At 38.4% G+C, this 19,617-nt stretch overlaps 1 protein-coding gene across 1 annotated transcript in view; it reads right to left on the reverse strand.

Annotated features, from left to right (window-relative positions):
• The window catches only part of LOC123535239 (beta-1,3-glucosyltransferase-like), a 106,519-nt gene that overhangs the window by 82,399 nt on the left and 4,503 nt on the right, over positions 1-19,617 (reverse strand). Inside the window, exons 4-11 of the mRNA XM_053518919.1 lie at positions 17,018-17,126; positions 16,574-16,701; positions 10,699-10,762; positions 9,756-9,869; positions 8,730-8,799; positions 8,196-8,309; positions 7,420-7,522; positions 6,805-6,927 (exon numbers count right to left, since the gene is read on the reverse strand). Coding sequence (XP_053374894.1) covers positions 6,805-6,927; positions 7,420-7,522; positions 8,196-8,309; positions 8,730-8,799; positions 9,756-9,869; positions 10,699-10,762; positions 16,574-16,701; positions 17,018-17,126 — 825 coding nt within the window. The remainder of the gene's footprint in view (positions 1-6,804; positions 6,928-7,419; positions 7,523-8,195; positions 8,310-8,729; positions 8,800-9,755; positions 9,870-10,698; positions 10,763-16,573; positions 16,702-17,017; positions 17,127-19,617) is intronic.

The following is a 19,617-nucleotide window of genomic DNA, read 5'->3' on the forward strand; positions in this document are numbered from 1 at the left end:
ATATGGTCTCTAGAGAGGTCACAAGGTTTTTCTATTATTTGACCTATTGACCTAGTTTTTTAAGGCACGTGACCCAGTTTCAAACTTGACCTAGATATCATCAAGGTGAACATTCTGACCAATTTTCATGAAGATCCATTCAAGGGTATGGCCTCTAGAGAGGTCACAAGGTTTTTCTATTTCAAGACCTACTGACCTAGTTTTTGATCGGAGTTGACCCATTTCAACCTTGACCTAGATATCATCAAGATAAACATTCAGACCAACTTTCATACAGATCCCATAAAAAATATGGCCTCTAGAGAGGTCACAAGGTTTTTTCATTATTTGACCTACTGACCTACTTTTTGAAGGCACGTGACCCACTTTCGAACTTGACCTAGATATCATCAAGATGAAAATTTTGACCAATCTTTATGGAGATCCATTCACAAGTATTGCCTCTAGAGAGGTCACAGGGTTTTTCTATTTTTAGACCTACTGACATAGTTTTTGACCGCACATGACCCTGTTTCGAACTTGACCTAGATATTATCAAGATGAACATTCAGACCAACTTTCATGAAGATCCATTGAAAAATATGGCCTTTAGAGAGGTCACAAGGTTTTTCTATTATTTGACCTACTGACCTAGTTTTTGAAGGCATGTGACCCACTTTCGACCTTGACCTAGATATCATCAAGATGAACATTCAGACCAACTTTCATACAAATCCCATGGAAAATATGGCCTCTAGAGAGGTCACAAGGTTTTTCTATTATTTGACCTACTGACCTAGTTTCTGATGGCACGTGACCCAGTTTCGAACTTGACTTAGATATCATCAAGATGAACATTCTGACCAATTTTCATGAAGATTTCATGAAATATATGGCCTCTAGAGAGGTCACAAGGTTTTTCTATTTTTAGACCTACTGACCTAGTTTTTGACCGCACGTGACCCAGTTTCGAACTTGACCTAGATATCATCAAGCTAAACATTCAGACCAACTTTCATACAGATCCCATGAAAAATATGGCCTTTAAAGAGGTCACAAGATTTTTCTATTATTTGACCTACTGACCTAGTTTTTGACGGCACGTGACCCAGTTTCGAACTTGACCTAGATATCATCAAGGTGAACGTTCTGAACAATTTTCATGAAGATCTTGTGAAATATATGGCCTCTAGAAAGGTCACAACGTTTTTCTATTTTTAGACCTACTGACCTAGTTTTTGACCGCATGTGACCCAGTTTCGAACTTGACCTAGATATCATCAAGGTGAACATTCTGACCAATTTTCATGAAGATCTTGTGTAATATATGGTGTCTAGAGAGGTCACAAGGTTTTTCTATTTTTAGACCTCCTGACCTAGTTTTTGACGGCACATGACCCAGTTTCGAACTTGACTTAGATATCATCAAGGTGAACATTCTGACCAATTTTCATGAAGATTTTGTGAAATATATGGCCTCTAGAGAGGTCACAAGGTTTTTCTATTTTTAGACCTACTGACCTAGTTTTTGACCGCACGTGACCCAGTTTCGAACCTGACCTAGATATCATCAAGGTGAACATTCTGACCAATTTTCATGAAGATCCATTGAAAATTATGGCGTCTAGAGAGGTCACAAGGTTTTTCTATTTTTAGACCTACTGACCTAGTTTTTGACGGCACGTGACCCAGTTTCAAACTTGTCCTAGAATTTACCAAGATGAACATTCTGACCCATTTTCATAAAGATCCTAGAAAAATGTGACCTCTAGAGATGTCACAAGGAAAAGTTTACACACGGACGACGGACACCGCGCAATCACAAAAGCTCACCTTGTCACTTTGTGACAGGTGAGCTAAAAATGCAAGTTTTGTATGGATAAGCTAATATTTCACGGACATGTATTATCAAAACATGGAATAGGACCAGAACAGTCAAAAGTAGAAGCTATTCTGAATGCAAGGAGATTCAAAATGTTCAAGAAGTTAGAAGTCTGCTAGGATTAGCTAATTGGAATCACAGATTCATACCTGACTTCGCTTCCATTGTCAAACCATTACATAGGTTGACTAAAAAAGGAATACGGTTTAAATGGACAAATGAGCAAACGGAATCTTTTGAAAAACTGAAAAGAAGATTAGCTAGTGCAAAAACATTGGGGTACTTTGATCCCAAAGCAACTGTTATAGCAGATGCTGGACCCGTGGCACTTGGAGCTGTGCTTATTCAGGAACAAAATGGTCAGCAAAGAATTATCCAATACGCAAGTCGTACACTCACAAAGACTGAGCAAAAGTATTCACAGACAGAAAAAGAAGCTCATCATGCATTGGAGGTTATATACCGTCCACCAAGGATAGAACATTGGGTTCTGAGACTACAGGCTTTCAACTTCAGTGTGAAATATAAGCCGTGCAAATACAACATTGCTGATCCTTTGAGTAGATTGACGCAGCAAAACGTAACTAAGTCGAAAGCATCAGTCATTGCGGAGGAATATGTCAAATTCATAGCTCTGAACGACGTACCAGAAGCACTAACTGCACAAGAAATTGAACAAGTATCATCACGTGATCCTGCGATTACGTGACTGCGAAGAGAGATCCGTAAAAACGGTGATTTTAAGGATTTACCTGACTACAAACATGTTACAAAAGAACTAACTGTTTTGGGAAAAATGGTGTTACGCGGAACTCGTATCGTTATTCCGAAATCACTACAATAAAGAATAGTCAAATTAGCACACCAAGGTCATCAAGAAATCGTGAAAACAAAGCAGAGAATGCGCAACACTGTATACTGGCCTGGTATGGACAGTCAGGTCAAACGAGAAGTTAGAAAGTGTCATAGTTGTCAATTAGTAGGTTCAGCCGGAGAAGCCAGAACCGGTGTCGAGAACAAAACTACCAGAGGGACCATGGCAACACTTATCGATAGATCTTACGGGACCATTTCCCATTAGTGGTGATTATGTGTTTGTTGTTGTTGATTATTTCAGTAGACAGTTCTCGGTGGATATTATGAAAAGCATAACTTCAAGTAAAATCATTGAAAGTTTGGACAAAATGTTCGAAACACATGGATTACCAATTTCAATAAGGTCTGATAATGTACCAAATTTCAAATCTGAGGAATTCGAGGATTACTTATGTGAACATGCAATTGAGCACTTAACAAGTACACCATACTGGGCTCAAAGCAACGGGGAAGTCGAACGCATGAATAGGACAATATTAAAAGCAATTAAAACTTTACAAGCTGAAAGAGGGAATAGGAAAAAACACATGAATGAGTTTATTTTTGAGTATAGAACAACGCCGAACATAGTAACAGGAGTAAGTCCTGCTGAACTGATGTTTCGTAGGAAATTTCGTACTAAGTTTTGTTGACAGTGAGACTGAAAAATATGACTTTCGAGAAAGGGACATGATCCAGAAAGAAACAGGGAAGGAGTATGCAGATACTCAGAGAAATGTAAAATACAGTGACATTTTAAAAGGTGACAAAGTTCTCGTTGAACAAAAAGAACAAAATAAGCTCACACCATGGTTTGAACAAGAACTGTATGTCATAAGAGAAACAAGAGCTGTCTCCGTAGGATGACACATGCCCCCGATGGCACTTTGAATGAATAGTTATGGCCAATGTTAGAGTTTAGGACCTTTGACCTACGGAGTTGGGTCTTGCGCGCGACACATCGTCTTACTGTGTCACACATTCATGCATAGTTATTTTAAAATCCATGCATGAATGACAAAGATATGGACCGGACATGCCCATCAATGCACTATCATGAAAAATGATCTTTAACGTCTAAGTGTGACCTTGACCTTTGAGCTACGGACCTGGGTCTTGCGTGTGACACGTCGTCTTATTGTGGTACACATTCATGCCAAGTTATTTGAAAATCCATCCATCGATGACAAAGATATGGACTGGACACGCCCATCAATGCACTATCCTTTAACGTCTAAGTGTGACCTTGACCTTTGAGCTACGAACCTGGGTCTTGCGCAGGACACGTCGTCTTACTGTGGTACACATTAATGCCAAGTTATTTGAAAATCCATCCATCGATGACAAAGATATGGACCGGACACGCCCATCAATGCACTATCCTTTAACATCTAAGTGTGACCTTGACCTTTGAGCTACGGACCTGGGTCTTGCGCACTGCACGTCGTCTTACTGTGGTACACATTCATGCCAAGTTATTTAACAAGAGGACCATGATGGTCCTGAATCGCTCACCTGTCCCCACATGACCCAGTTTTAAACCGAGTATGATGTCGTTTTTTTCTATTATTTGACATTGTGACCTAGTTTTTGAGCTCATGTGACCCAGTGTTGAATCTGACCTAGATATCATCAAGATAAAAATTCTAACCAATTTTCATGAAGATCCGCTGAAAAATATGGCCTCTAGAGAGGTCACAAGATTTTTTATTATTTGACCTACTGACCTAGTTATTGAAGGCACGTGACCCAGTTTCGAAACTGACCTAGATATCATCAAGGTGAACATTCTGACCAATTTTCATGAAGATCCATTCAAAAGTATGGCCTCTAGAGAGGTCACAAGGTTTTTCTATTTTTAGACCTACTGACCTAGTTTTTGACCGCAGTTGACCCAGTTTCAAACCTGACCTATATATTATCAAGATGAACATTCAGACCAATTTTCATATAGTTCCCATGAAAAATATGGCCTCTAGAGAGGTCACAAGGCTTTTTTGTTATTTGACCTACTGACCTAGTTATTAAAAACATGTGACAAAGTTTCAAACAAGACCTAGATATCATCAAGGTGAACATTCTGACTTACTTTCATGAAGATCCATTGAAAAGTATGGCCTCTAGAGAGGTCACAAGGTTTTTCTATTTTAAGACCTACTGACCTAGTTTTTGACCGCAGTTGAACCAGTTTCGAACTTGACCTAGATATCATCAAGATAAAAATTCATACAGATCCCATGAAAAATATGGCCTCTAGAGAGGTCACAAGGTTTTTTTGTTATTTGACCTACTGACCTAGTTATTGACGGCATGTGACCCAGTTTCGAACTTGACCTAGATATCATCAAGGTGAACATTCTGACCAATTTTCATGAAGATCCATTCACAAGTATGGCCTCTACAGAGGTCACAAGGTTTTTCTATTTTTAGACCTACTGACCTAGTTATTGACCGCAGTTGACCCAGTTTCGAACTTGACCTAGATATCATCAAGATAAACATTCTGACCAACTTTCATACAGATCCCATGAAAAGTATGGCCTCTAGAGAGGTCACAAGGTTTTTTTTATTATTTGACCTACTGACCTAGTTTTTGATGGCAACACTGTTCACAAAGGCAGAATAACTTGCCACCAGCTGGCAAAAGGTTAAACAAATTGTATGTAGGAAGACTACAAGTCTATCTTTATACAGTAATAAATGTAATGTTCAAAACAGTACCATAAAAAATGTTTTTTCTCAGGATTTTGGGCGAAAATCCTGTGTGTGCATCATACACGATTGAGCACCATACACGGGTATCTACAGTAATTTTAGAAAACAATTATTTCAGTGGATGAATTATTATTTTCATGTAAGTTTTGCAACCCACATCACATCACACAAATTTCAAAAGCATTTTTTTTTTATTCTTTTTTATTCCACATGATCTCTGAATAATTTTTTATCTCGGATCCTTCTACAGACTTTTTTGCTACTAAAGATTGTAAACTTTATCAAATATATATAATGTATTGAGAAGACAGATGGGCGCAGGTTTTGGTAGATTTTTTCTGAATTAATTTACAGTGACTGTGTGTCTAAATGCTACTGAAACGGAGATTACCTGTGTTTACATTTTACCTGTTTAAAAAACACCTTGTCACTTGTACCCAATACAATACCTTTCAGAAGAAATGCAAAAGGACTGATACAAGCCTCATAACTTTGTTATAACTAATCAGGAACAAGATATATCAATGGAGGTGAGTTTTTAGCTTTTAACCTTTACCCTGCTAAAGTTCTAAAATGGACTCGTCCATCATTCAATTTGGGTAGTACCACTTATTATTCAAAGGGACGTTCACTGAAAATTTACTGACTGAGTAGCGAACAGTGCAGACCATGATCAGCATGCACGAATGTGCAGGCTGATCTTGGACTGCACTGGTCACAAAGTCAGAATCTCTTGCCGTCAGCAGGCTACAGGTTAAAATGGGTGGCATATACAGGCATATATCAATGCTGTACAGAGGTAAAAACATACCTTTCTATTAACGTCTCTTGCACATTAGTCTGATCAATTATAACAAAGTTATCGGGCTTTTATCAAAACTTTTGGAACACCCCTTATATAAAAATAAACAACGGAACTGAAATACCATTATCAATATTCAGCGAGTCAATTTTGTAAGTATCACACTAACAACTGCCCTATTAATACTTTCGATTTATTTTTGTCACATGTTTGATGTCATGGGAGTGAAATAAATCCCTTACATCAATTTGATATTACACTAGTGTAATAAAGCTTTGACATTAGCATTGTTTTAAATATAGGAGACATTGGTCCAATTGACTTGGTCTATATCAGGCAAAGAAAGATGTTTCAGCAGCAAAAGTTTACATGTGATAAAAAGAACAGTACATTTCTGTCTTTCCACACTGAATTTTTTTAACTCGACAGAGCCTCGCATTTATTATTCTGTTCAACTTGTTCGATAAATTCAGTATGAAAAGACATTCATGTAATGTCCTCTATATAATAATCTATTTGCAAGAAATCAGATGCTAAAATATTCAGATATAATTGAATCTGTTCAACTTACCCTCCTCCACCAGTAATATAGTCGTATCCATATCCTTTAGATACCTGGTACCCATAGCGTTCACCAAGGGCAACATGGCTGTTTGGATCATAACAAGACAGAAGATGACGTAGTCTTGGCAAACTGTAATATGAATGTCAATATCATATTTAGTTACGTATCCAATAGAAAATGCAGACTAGTCCTAAAACTTGTTCAACTGATTAGCAGTACACATTGAATTGTTTGTTTGTTTGTTTGTTTGGGGTTTAATACCGTTTTTCAACAGTATTTCAGTTATGTAACAGCAGGCAGTTAACCAGTGTTCCTGGACTCTGTACCAGTACAAAGCTATTATCCGCAAGTAACTGCCAACTTCCCCACATGAATCAGAGGTGGAGGACAAATGATTTCAGACAAAATGTCTTTTATCAAATCGTCACGGAGAATATACGGCCTGCCCGAGGATCGAACTCACAACCCTGCGGTAGAACACATTGAATTGTTTGAAAATGACCAATGGCAAAGCTGCCTAAAATCACAATTATGGAGATTTAAATCAATTTGTATGGCTGAAGATAAAAACTTCAGCCTAAAATCATCAATTTTTAAAATTCTTTTTCCTACAGGGCTTACTTGATTATTGTATCATCATCAGCAATGAGCAACCACTGTTTCTTCATCAGTTCTGGTGTTGTCACAACTCTTTTCATTATTGCCATTGTTTTACCACAGTGACCTGTAACATGATAGGTAGACTTGTTGGGATAAATTGTATAAATCTCCTGAAACATGATAATTAGACTTATTTTAAGTGACTGTATAAATCTCAGTAGTCTTTTGTCTAACACCCCTTCTTCAAAGAAAATCTGTTAATTGTAAACATTCAATTATTTTGTCTTTTCTTCATAACAGCATGCAAATACATCTGAACATACGGTAATTGTTGGGTTTAAGGTCACATTAACACAATTATAGATTATATGAGCCGTGCCATGAGAAAACCAACATAGTGACTTTGCGACCAGCATGGATCCAGACCAACCTGCGCATCTGTGCAGTCTGGTCAGGATCCATGCTGTTCGCTTTCAAAGCCTATTGCGATCAGAGAAACTGTTAGCGAACAGCATGGATCCTGACCAGACTGTGCGGATGCGCAGACTGGTCTGGATCCATGCTGGTCACAAAGCCACTATGTTGCTTTTCCCCATGGCGCGGCTCATATGGACTTCCCAGCTTTTATAATGGAGCAAGACCCCAGGTGCCCTATTTGCAAAACCCTGGATAGTGTGAACATTTTGCTCATCACCTTGCAACTTTGGGCAATCAATGTTATACTTTTCAGTGCTTTGATATGTCATAATCCATATCTTCAAACCTTTTGCACCGGCCAGTAAATTATTTGTATTTACCTCTCTCAGTATTTGGTATGCCAAGATCTATAGTTGGTATACTGCGGTCTTCTTTCTCACTATAAAACTCAATATTGGAAGTCTCTTGTGCCCAGGTTTCCAATACAATTGGTACTGTAAAATAATAAAATAAAACAGGAAGTTTTTAGTTTTGACATAAAGTGAGCCGTGCCATGAGAAAACCAACATAGTGGATTTGCGACCAGCATGGATCCAGACCAGCCTGCGCATCCGCGCAGTCTGGTCAGGATCCATGCTGTTCGCTAACAGTTTCATTAATAAATTTATTTTATATTGTAAACTGTTATAGAATCTCAGTGGAAAGAAGAGGTGCATCTGAGCTCTTAACCATGTATAATCAGACGATTAGCAATGAAAAGGGTCTTGAATATTGAATATTATGGTACTAATATAAATCAAATCAATGGATTAATTCTAAAAGATACTAAAATAATCACATTATTCAATAATAGATAGCTTTCAGACACGATAAAAATCTATCACTTAATTTTTGTGAGATAATTCAGTACAAACCTCTATCACTATGGAATTTTTCACAAGTTTTCACAGCAACAAACAAATCATCATCTGCTACTGGTGCACCCTATAATAATCATCGAAACATTTGTCTGAGAGTATCAGTATTATTCAAACAAAAACCCAAGAACTTTGGACATTTTTTCCCTCAGCAAAGCAAAGCAGAAAGGTGAAAAAAAATAATAAAACAAACTGGCATTTTTTTTTTTGCGAAATCGCACATCAGCATTCTTAATTTATTCAGTGCTAATTTACATTGATAAGCATCTAGATACTTACTAGGCAAGCATCTTCACACTTACTAGGCAAGCATCTTCACACTTACCAGGCAAGCATCTTCACACTTACCAGGCAAGCATCTTCACACTTACCAAGCAAGCATCTTCACACTTACCAGGCAAGCATCTTCACACTTACCAGGCAAGCATCTTCACACTTACCAGGCAAGCATCTTCACACTTACCAGGCAAGCATCTTCACACTTACTAGGCAAGCATCTTCACACATACCAGGCAAGCATCTTCACATTTACTAGGCAAGCATCTTCACACTTACTAGGCAAACATCTTCACACTTACTAGGCAAGCATCTTCAAACTTACTAGGCAAGCATCTTCGCACTTACCAGGCAAGCATCTGCACACATGATCATGAGATGAAACAAGATTTAGCTTTGTGTTCTCAAATCTGATTTATTTCATAACCCTGTGGCCTAACCAAAAAGGATATTTTTATATTTTCAATGCAAACTGACATATTCACATAAATAAGTATGTCTAGTCTTTTAGCTGCTATCACCTCTTGATGATACCTTTGGCTCACAGTAACTGGAAAGGCTCGGGCTAAACAAGCAAACAAATATCTGGGTCTTACTTTTCTATATCTCCTCTTTTAACTATCCCACACTTCCAACTTTCAATATTTTCCATATCATTCCTCTTGATCTAACTATATGTCATGTGAATGTCAAGTGCCACTGACACAAAATACCATGTAGATGTACCTAGAAGGAATATATACTTACACAATCTGGGAATTTCTGCTTTATATATGTAACACAGTTAGGTTTATCCCCAGTCAAACATAACTCTGGTGCATGTGTTAACTTTACGTCATCCAAGAGAATGTAAGAGGCCAGCTGCAACAGAGAGTGAAAAGAATCATAGAATACCGTGAAATCATTAACGTTCATGACTGAACTAATTTTTCATGACTTCATGTTTGTGTCATGAAATAAATACCCATGAAGAAATAAAATCTGTTTTTTTTTTCTTCAAAAAAATAAATCGTAAATCTACGAGTTTATATTCCCATAATAAACGGTTTTGGCAATAACTACTGACTTTAAAATACTTTAGTTTGTTGTTTCTATAGTTAAGTCACAACAAAATGGTTCAACCAGTTCAGGTCATATCTTAAATGGTACAAGTGTGCACTATGATAAAACCATCATTTTTCTGCAAACCATATGAATAAAAGGTATCACCACATGACCATTAGAGGAAGCCTTCCTCAGGAAGGTTCAAATGTTTATAGGCAAGTGAAAGCAGTAAAAGCAACAATAATAATAATAATAATAATAATAATGACTTTATTTTACGAGGCAAACATATTTGGAAACCAATCTTACATATGGGCCTCAACCAATGAACCATCCAGTCAGTTTCTTTTGGGCCATGAGAAAACCAACATAGTGCAGCATTGCCGCCAGCATGGATCCAAACCAGCCTGCGCTGCCGTGCAGTCTGGTCAGGATCCATGCTATTCGTTAACTATTTTTCTAATTACAATAGACTCTGAAAGCAAACAGCATGGATTCTGACCAGACTGCACGGATGCACAGGCTGGTCTGGATCCATGCTGGTCGCAAACACACTATTTTGTTTTCTCATGGTGTGTCTCAAATGATTAAGCAGTAACAGTAACTCAGAAGCTGTATTTATTTGCTGAAGTTACAGATACCTTACCTCATGTTTTGGATCAATGGCAAAGTCTGCTCTAAAATTGTCATCTGGCCATCTTGACACCATCCTGTTTAATGTACACAAAATATTGTGTTAAATATAAAGTCAAACTAGAGATGCTTTTGAGAAAAGCGCATGTCTCCCACAACTGAACCTATGAATATGTCTAGTTTCTCTAGATGGTTTAGACGAGTGGATCCAATTAGATGGTCTGGACGAGTGGATCCAATCAGTAATTGAAGGGCCAAAATTCAAAAGTGCCTGGGCGGATTTGGCTAGTTATCGAACTTGGCTGAGGTCTTATGGTCAAACACATTTTGTTCAAATTTGGTGAAGATCGAATGAAAAATGTTTGACTTAGAGAGCGGACAAGAGTAAAAAGGCTGATTTTTCGGTAATTCAAGGCCCGTAACTCCAAAATCCATGGATCGATTTGGCTAGTTATCGAACTTGGCCGAGGTCTCATGGTCAAACACATTTTGTTCAAGTTTGGTGAAGATCAGATGAGAAATGTTTTGACTTAAAGTGCGAACAAGAGTAAAAAGGCTGATTTTTGGTAATTCAAGGGCCGTAATTCCAAAATCCCTGGACCGATTTGGCTAGTTATCAAACCTGGCCAAGGTCTTATGGTCAAACACATTTTGTTTAAGTTTGGTGAAAATCAGATGAGAAATGTTCAACCTCTAAGTGTGGACAAGCTTTGTGACAGACAGACAGACACACAGACTGGAGTAAATCAATATGTCTCCCACACCACTGTGTGGTGGGAGACATAATAAAACACAGCTGTTGAAGGACAATAATGCTCGACTATATAAAAGCCTTGTCAGATAAAAAATAAATGAATGGATACCAAAAATAACAAGGCAGTCTGAACGACAGCTAAATCCCCCGCCACTGCTATGGATAGTGAAAGGGTAAACCTTTGATTTTAGCTGTGACCTTCACCTTGAACTGACATGGCTGACTCATGAATTCTGCACAACATCTTGATGAGGTGATCATTTGACCAAAGTTTCAGAAAATCCTTCAAGGGGTTTAGGAGATACACAGCTGAAACCTTTGACCTTCAGTTGTGACCTTGACCTTAAGTTGACATGGCTGACTCATGAGTTCTTTATGAGGTGATCATTTGACCCAAGTTTGATGAAAATCCTTCAAGGGGTTTAGGAGATACAGAGTGGACACCAAATGGAAGGCTCAAACCTTCTACCCTTAGTTGTGACCTTGACCTTGAGCTGGCATGGTTGACTCATAATTTCTGCACATCGTTCTGACGAGGTAATCATTTGACCCAAGTTTTATAAAATTCCTTCAAGGGGTTTAGGAGATACAGAGTGGACACGAAATGGAAGGCTCAAACCTTTGACCTTCAGTTGTGACCTTGACCTTGAGCCGACATGGCTGACTCATAAGTTCTGCACATCGCCTTGATGAGGTGATTGTCTGACCCAAGTTTGATGAAAATCCTTCAAGGGGTTTAGGAGATATAGAGCAGACACAAAATGGAAGGCTCAAACCTTTGACCCTAAGTTGTGACCTTGACCTTGAGCCGGCATGACTGACTCATGGGTTCTGCACATGGTCTTGATGAGGTGATCATTTGACCCAAGTTTTATAAAATTCCTTCAAGGGGTTTAAGAGATATAGAGCGGACACAAAATGGAAGGCTCAAACCTTTGACCCTGAGTTGTGACTTTGACCTTGAGCTGGCATGGCTGACTCATGGGTTCTGCACATCGTCTTGATGAGGTGATCATTTGACCCAAGTTTTACAAAATTCCTTTAAGGGGTTTAGGAGATATAGAGCGATCACAAAATGGCAGGCTCAAACCTTTGACCTTGAGTTGTGATCTTGACCTTGAACCGACAAGGCTGACTCATGGGTTCTGCACATCGTCTTGATGAGGTGATCATTTGACCCAAGTTTGATGAAAATCCTTCAAGGGGTTTAGGAGATATGGAGCGGACACGAAAGTGTTACGGACAGAAGGACGGACGGAAGGACAGATGGAAGGATGGATGGACGGAAGGACGGAAGGATAAACGCAGACCTTTTCTATAATCCCTCCGCCACGGCGGGGGATTAAAAAAAAGAATAGCTTTGTACAAAAGCAAACCAGATATGGAACCTATGCATTGCATCCAAAAATTGCTAAGTGAAAAAGGAGCAAAACAGAGTTAAGGAACCGTGAAGTGCATGTCAGATCATTATCATAATGGTAGCACACCCACAAACAGGCGAGTGCAACAGTTCTACAATTCTTCAATAGTCAAACTATCAAACCAGATATACTTTGCTGTATTTAGTTACATATCTTCATACAGCACCACTAATCATTTGGTAGATGTAAATGATACTATCATAAATTTTTCAATTTTTTTCGATGTTAATTCAAGTATTTTACATGAACTAGATGCCCATGGGCAACATGTCGAGCCTGCCAGCTGTCAAAAGGACTAGGAGTTGCACACGACACCCTGTCTCATTGAGGCAAACATTTATGCCAAATAAAAAATGATTGCAAAAAGTTACAATATAAGTTATTTATAGTAACAACAAAGGGAAGTAAATCTTTAATAAAATCTAAGTCCACACAAAAATCCTTATCAGTAGAGATCCTCAAAATTGGATGTAACATGCATATTGTACTACATAAAAGTGGTCTTGATTTTTTCCTACCACCAGTAATAACAAGAACTTGTCGAACACGAAATGCCCCCCTTGATGCATTCAGTAATTGCACAAGGAACAGAAATTATTTGCTCACTGTAAACAAAAGTTATACTGTTCTGGTTCAATGTGACATTGACCTTTGACCTACTGACCTCAAAATTAGCAGGGGTCATCTGCTGTCATGATCAACCTCCCTATTAAGTTTAGTGATCCTAGACCCAAGCATTCTCAAGGTATCATCCGGAAAGGGTTTCACTGTTCCAGGTCAATGTGACCTTGACCTTTAGCCTAAAGACCTCAAATTTATAGGGGTCATCTACAGGTCATGACCAACCTCCCTATCAAGTTTCATGATCCTAGGCCCAAGCGTTCTCAAGTTATTGTCTGGAAACGGTTTAAATGTTCCGGGTCAATGTAACCATGACCTTTGACCTACCGACCTTAAAATAAATAGGGGTCATCTGCTGGACATGATGAACCTCTCTATCATCTTTCATGATCCTCGGCCCAAGCGTTCTCAAGTTATCATCCAGAAACCGTTTAACCTTTGACCTACTGACCTCAAAATCAATAGGGGTCATCTGCTGGTCATGACCAACCTTCCTATCAACTTTCACGATCCTAGGCCCAAGCAATCTTGAGTTATCATCCGGAAACCGTTTAACTGTTCCGGGTCACTGTGACCTTGAACTTTGACCTACTGATATTAAAATCAATAGAGGTTATCTGCTGGTTATGACCAACCATCCTATCAACTTTCATGATCCTAGGCCCAAGCGTTCTTGAGTTACATTCCGGAAACCGTTTAACTGTTCAGGGTCACTGTGACCTTGACCTTTGATATACAGATCTCAAAATAAATAGGGGTCATCTGCAGGTGACGACCAACCTTCCTATCAACTTTCATGATCCTAGGCCCAAGCGTTCTTGGGTTATCATCCGGAAAACGATTGGTCTACATACAGACCGAACGACCAACCGACAGACCTACAGACATCTGCAAAACAATATACCCCTCCTTCTTTGAAGGAGGGCATAAAAAAGTTACAATATAAGCCATTTATAGTAACAACAGAGGTAAGTAATTCTAGGTTCTTGCACATGACACTCCGTCTCATGACGGTGAACAATTGTGCCAAGTTACATCAAAATCCCTCCATGCATGAAAAAGAAATGCTCCGGACAGTCATTCTTGTATCTGACCTTTGACCTCTAAGTGTGACCTTGACCTTAAGACCTAGGATACTGGTTCTTGCGCATGACACTCTGTCACATGATTGTGAACATTTGTGCCAAGTTACATCAAAATCCCTCCATGCATGAAGAAGAAATGCTCCAGACAGTCATTATTGAATTTAACCTTTGACCTCCAGGTGTTACCTTGACCTTTGACATAGGAATTGCAGTTTGCGCAAGACACTCCGTCTCACTGAGGTTATCATTCAAGCCAAATATAAACGAGATTGCTCCATGCAAGTCAAAGTTATGGTCCGGACAAACAAATCCAGACGAACGCACACACGCACGCACATACACCGAACAGCCATTTGGACAATTATGTCTTCGCTTCCGGAAGCGGGCTTGACAAAAATCAAATTACATTGCACTTGTCAACGCCATATAAAACATTTTCACTCTTGGCTACACCCTTCATAAAAATATAAGCATTTATGGTGAACACATTGTGAAAAATATTTTGTTCTTAAACTGAAACACACAAATACCTTTATAAAATATGGCATAATAACAAAAACTCTTATCATGCTGGACCGGACTGATTCTGCCTTAGCAACCAGTGTAGATCATGATCAGCCTGCACATCCATGCAGTCTGATCAAGATCTGCACTTCACAATTCAGTCAGTATCTTTTTTGTAAACATCCCTTTTAACAGTTAATGGTACGGTCTAAATTGAAAGACGGACAAGTTCATTACAGAAATTAAGCTGGGTAAGGATTAGACAGAAAGTAAAATGACAAGGCAGTCTGAAAGACAGCTAAATCCCCCGCCACTGCTATGGATAGAGAAAGGGTAAACCCTTGACCTTTAGCTGTGACCTGGACCTTGAACTGACATGGCTGACTCATGAATTCTGCACAACATCTTGATGAGGTGATCATTTGACCAAAGTTTCAGAAAATCCTTCAAGGGGTTAAGGAGATACAGAGCTCTAACCTTTGACCTTGAGTTGTGATCTTGACCTTGAGCTGACATGGTTGACTCATGAGTTTTTGATGAGGTGATCATTTGACCCAAGTTTGATGAAAATCCTTCAAGACGTTTAGGAGATACAGAGTGGACACAAAATGGGAGGCTCAAACCTTTGACCCTAAGTTGTGACCTTGACCTTGAGCCGGCATGGCTGACTCGTAAGTTCTGCACATAGTTTTGATGAGGTGATCATCTGACCCAAGTTTTATAAAATTCCTTCAAGGGGCTTAGGAGAAAGAGAGCGGACACGAAATGGAAGGCTAAAACCTTTGACCTTGAGTTGTGACCTTGACCTTGAGCCGGCATGGCTGACTCATGAGTTCTGCACATCGCCTTGATGAGGTCATCATTTGACACAAGTTTCGTATGAATCCTTAAAGGGAATTAGGAGATACAGAGCAGACACAAAATGGAAGGCTCAAACATTTGACCTTCAGTTGTGACCTTGACCTTGAGCCGGCATGGCTGACTCATAAGTTCTGCACATCGCCTTGATGAGGTGATCATTTGACCCAAGTTTGATGAAAATCCTTCAAGGGGTTTAGGAGATATAGAGCGGGCACAAAATAGAAGGCTCAAACCTTTGACCCTAAGTTGTGACCTTGACCTTGAGCCAGCATGGCTGACTCATGGGTTCTGCACATCGTCTTGATGAGGTGGTCATTTGACCAAAGTTTTATAAAATTCCTTCAAGGGGTTTAGGAGATATAGAGCGGACACAATTCAAAATGGAAGGCTCAAACCTTTGACCTTGAGTTGTGACCTTGACCTTGAGCCGACAAGGCTGGCCCATGGGTTCTGCACATCGTCTTGATGAGGTGATCATTTGACCTAAGTTTCATGAAAATCCTTCAAGGGGTTTAGGAAATAAGGAGCAGACATGAAAGTGTTATGGACAGACGGAAGGACAGAAGGACAGACGGAAGGACGGACGAAGACCATTCCTATAACCCCCCACCACTAGTGGCGGGGGATTAATAAAACACATACTTATTGATGAGAGGAAAACTTAGGAAGACTCCAGCTGCAAAGTCGGGAAATGTCAGTTTATCTGGTGATGTGAAATGATGAATGATTGTAGGCTCCTTATCTACCAATGCATGACCAATAAACCAATCCTGAAACATAACAGTGAAATATTAAAAATTCTTCTGAAAAAACATCATTTCAGTATTTAAATGAACTAAAAAGCTGTCAAAACAACCTCTCCCCTAATTAAGGATAAAAGCACACATCCTATAAACAGAGGATTTCATGATGCATCAAACTTAAAAACAGTCCTCTACATCTAAATAGTTAGTGTTATAACCTAACATACGCCGTGCTGTGCTTCCATACCCAACTTGCAGACTGTAACAATATAAAGACAAGTTCTTCTTTCAAAAAACCTAGTCTAGAATGCAATAGCGATAGCTGAAAGACATCCCTCCATACCTTAGTAGGATCAAATTTCTGAATAAACTTTTCCAGTTCCTTTAGGTGAATTCTTGTTTCATCCTCACAGAAAAATATCCACTTTGCCAAGGGAAAGTTCTGCTGCCATCTAGGGTGAGAAAAATAGAGGGGAAAAACTTATTAATATTTGAAGATTTCCATTCATTTATATGGACAAACAGCAGCAATCTGTGGCATAAATGGGTACAAGCACAACAAGAGCTGTCCATAAGACAGCCAAGCTCGACTATTCGAAATATTGTCCCAGAAGCAGGAAAATATTACCCAAAAAGGTTAAATATCAAAAGAGTTTTAAGTTCAAAAGGGGGAATAATTTGACCAAAATGCATATCAGTTATGGGACTTGCTGCTATCAACTAGTTTTATAACCCCGAAGGCACATGTGAAGTTTCAATTCAATATCTGTGTCATAGGGCATGACAGTGTTGTTCTGAAATTAATTGTTTTACATCTTCTTAAATAAAATATAAAGCATATTAAAATTGTTTTTGTTGTAATTAAATCGAGTACACCCCTTTTAAGATTTAGTGTAACAATTTCACCCAAATATTCTTTACTATAAATCCGTACATCTTTTCCATCCTATAACCCTATACTTGACATAATAAATTACCGTTATCCTTGTCTACCCCGGTCCCCAACCTGAATTGTACTATCTTTAATCTATGTCTTTGTATTGCAATAATCGAGAGCAAGTGTAAATGCTTCACTGCACTTGCCTTCTTGATGTAAATGCATATATAGAGAGTTTACATAAGAATAATAAATCTATTATCTAAGATAATTATTGCTTTGTTTCAGGTTAGTACTTTTACTTCGTTAGATACAATGCTTATTTATAAGTGTATTAGTTTTTATGACTTTGATGTAAATTGTTCTAAAATTAGTATTTCTTGTAATATTGTTAGGACATCAAGTGTACATGTATATTTGGAATTTCAATGTATTGTATAAATGAAAATGTTTGACTGCACTTGCCTTCTTGATGTAAATGCATATATAGAGAGTTTACATAAGAATAATAAATCTATTATCTAAGATAATTATTGCTTTGTTTCAGTGATTGTTCTGGGAATAAATATTCGTAATCCCAGGTGTATAGCATCCCAAGACGAACCCACATCTACCAATAAACTATAAATATTTGGCAGAAGGGTTGAGCTAGCCTTCGGGCACGACAAGGAAAGCCCTTCGTCAATGGCGCCAAAACATGGATTGGGTTGCATTAGACACTACACAGATCACTTGAGAAACAGTACTTTCACTTTTGGTTTGGGATTTCCTTGAGTTCACCTGAGAAATCATAGATTTACCTGTGACGTCACTCACGTTTATGAACAATTTCATTGGATATTATATCCACGTGGTATGGAATACCATCTGTTTGTTTACTATCGACACGTGCGCACGGATTTTGACAAGTTTGACAGTTACGCATATTGGGCCCTAAACACATCGTTAGCTGATCAGCATCTTTCGGATACTTTTTCTGGATGTCGTCGTCGCCGCGTTGTTGACCTGGATCTTTGGAAATAAGAATGCTTTGACATTCCGAACTTTTGTCTGTGCGTTGACATTTAGTTAATTTAGTGCTTAGGATATAGTGTGTTAGTGCTGGAATAAGTGTTTCAAAATTTATTTGGAATTAGGATATGTTTAGTGGGTAAGATTTTTATCTATTTTTCTGCTTAGTTATAATTAGACTGTGATTGAAATTTTATATTAGCAGAGTTATACATGTATTTTTGACCTTAGGTTATTAGAAGGTTTGTTGATATTATAAACTCTTCGTAGTAATATTCAGATATATAGTCTGACTATTTATTTCCTTAGAAAGTTGCAGTTAAGAGGACTAACTCTTTAACACCTGTCCCGCTCCAACCCGATAAAATCCAATACTCCTATAGTATACCATATAACCTAATAAAATACTGAAATTTCCAATAGCCTTGATAGCTCCATCGGTAGCGATATAGGGTTATGAATGAAACAGATTTTTAACCCGTGGGTTCGAGACGCAGAATTTCCATTTTTTTTTCTCCTTACAAGTGCCGTCTTTGTTATAAAGTCATTTAATATAGTCTTTCTATTCTTATTTCTTGCAAAATGTAAGAAGTTTGAATTTGTTTCATAGCATTTATCGGTGTTTTCTCTTTCGCTAATATTCACTACTTCACTTTTCTTCACTTTAAAAAGTGCCCACTAGTTACTGTATTTGCACTTTACTATTAATTTTCAGTGTCAAATAACCTTTCACTTCCTTCACTGCTCACGTTTCTTCACTAATATTGACATTAGCTTTGGAGATAGAAACTTGCATGTAAAACTTTAACCAGAATTTTCAAAGTCCAAAAGGGGGCATAATTTGCCCAAAATACATGCCAGAGTTATGGGACTTGATCCAGTGAGGTTAGTAATTGATCTAGAAAAAGAAAAAATAAGTTTCAAATCTATATGCCTTTTAGAAATAGCTGTATGTACTTGCACGCAAAACTTTAACCAGAATTTGCTAAGTCCAAAAGGGGGCATAATTTGGCCAAAATGAAGGTCAGAGTTATGGGACTTGCTGCTATCAACTA

The sequence above is a fragment of the Mercenaria mercenaria genome, chromosome 12 (genome assembly GCF_021730395.1).
Source record: "Mercenaria mercenaria strain notata chromosome 12, MADL_Memer_1, whole genome shotgun sequence".
In the NCBI taxonomy this organism is placed as follows: Eukaryota; Metazoa; Mollusca; class Bivalvia; order Venerida; family Veneridae; genus Mercenaria; species Mercenaria mercenaria.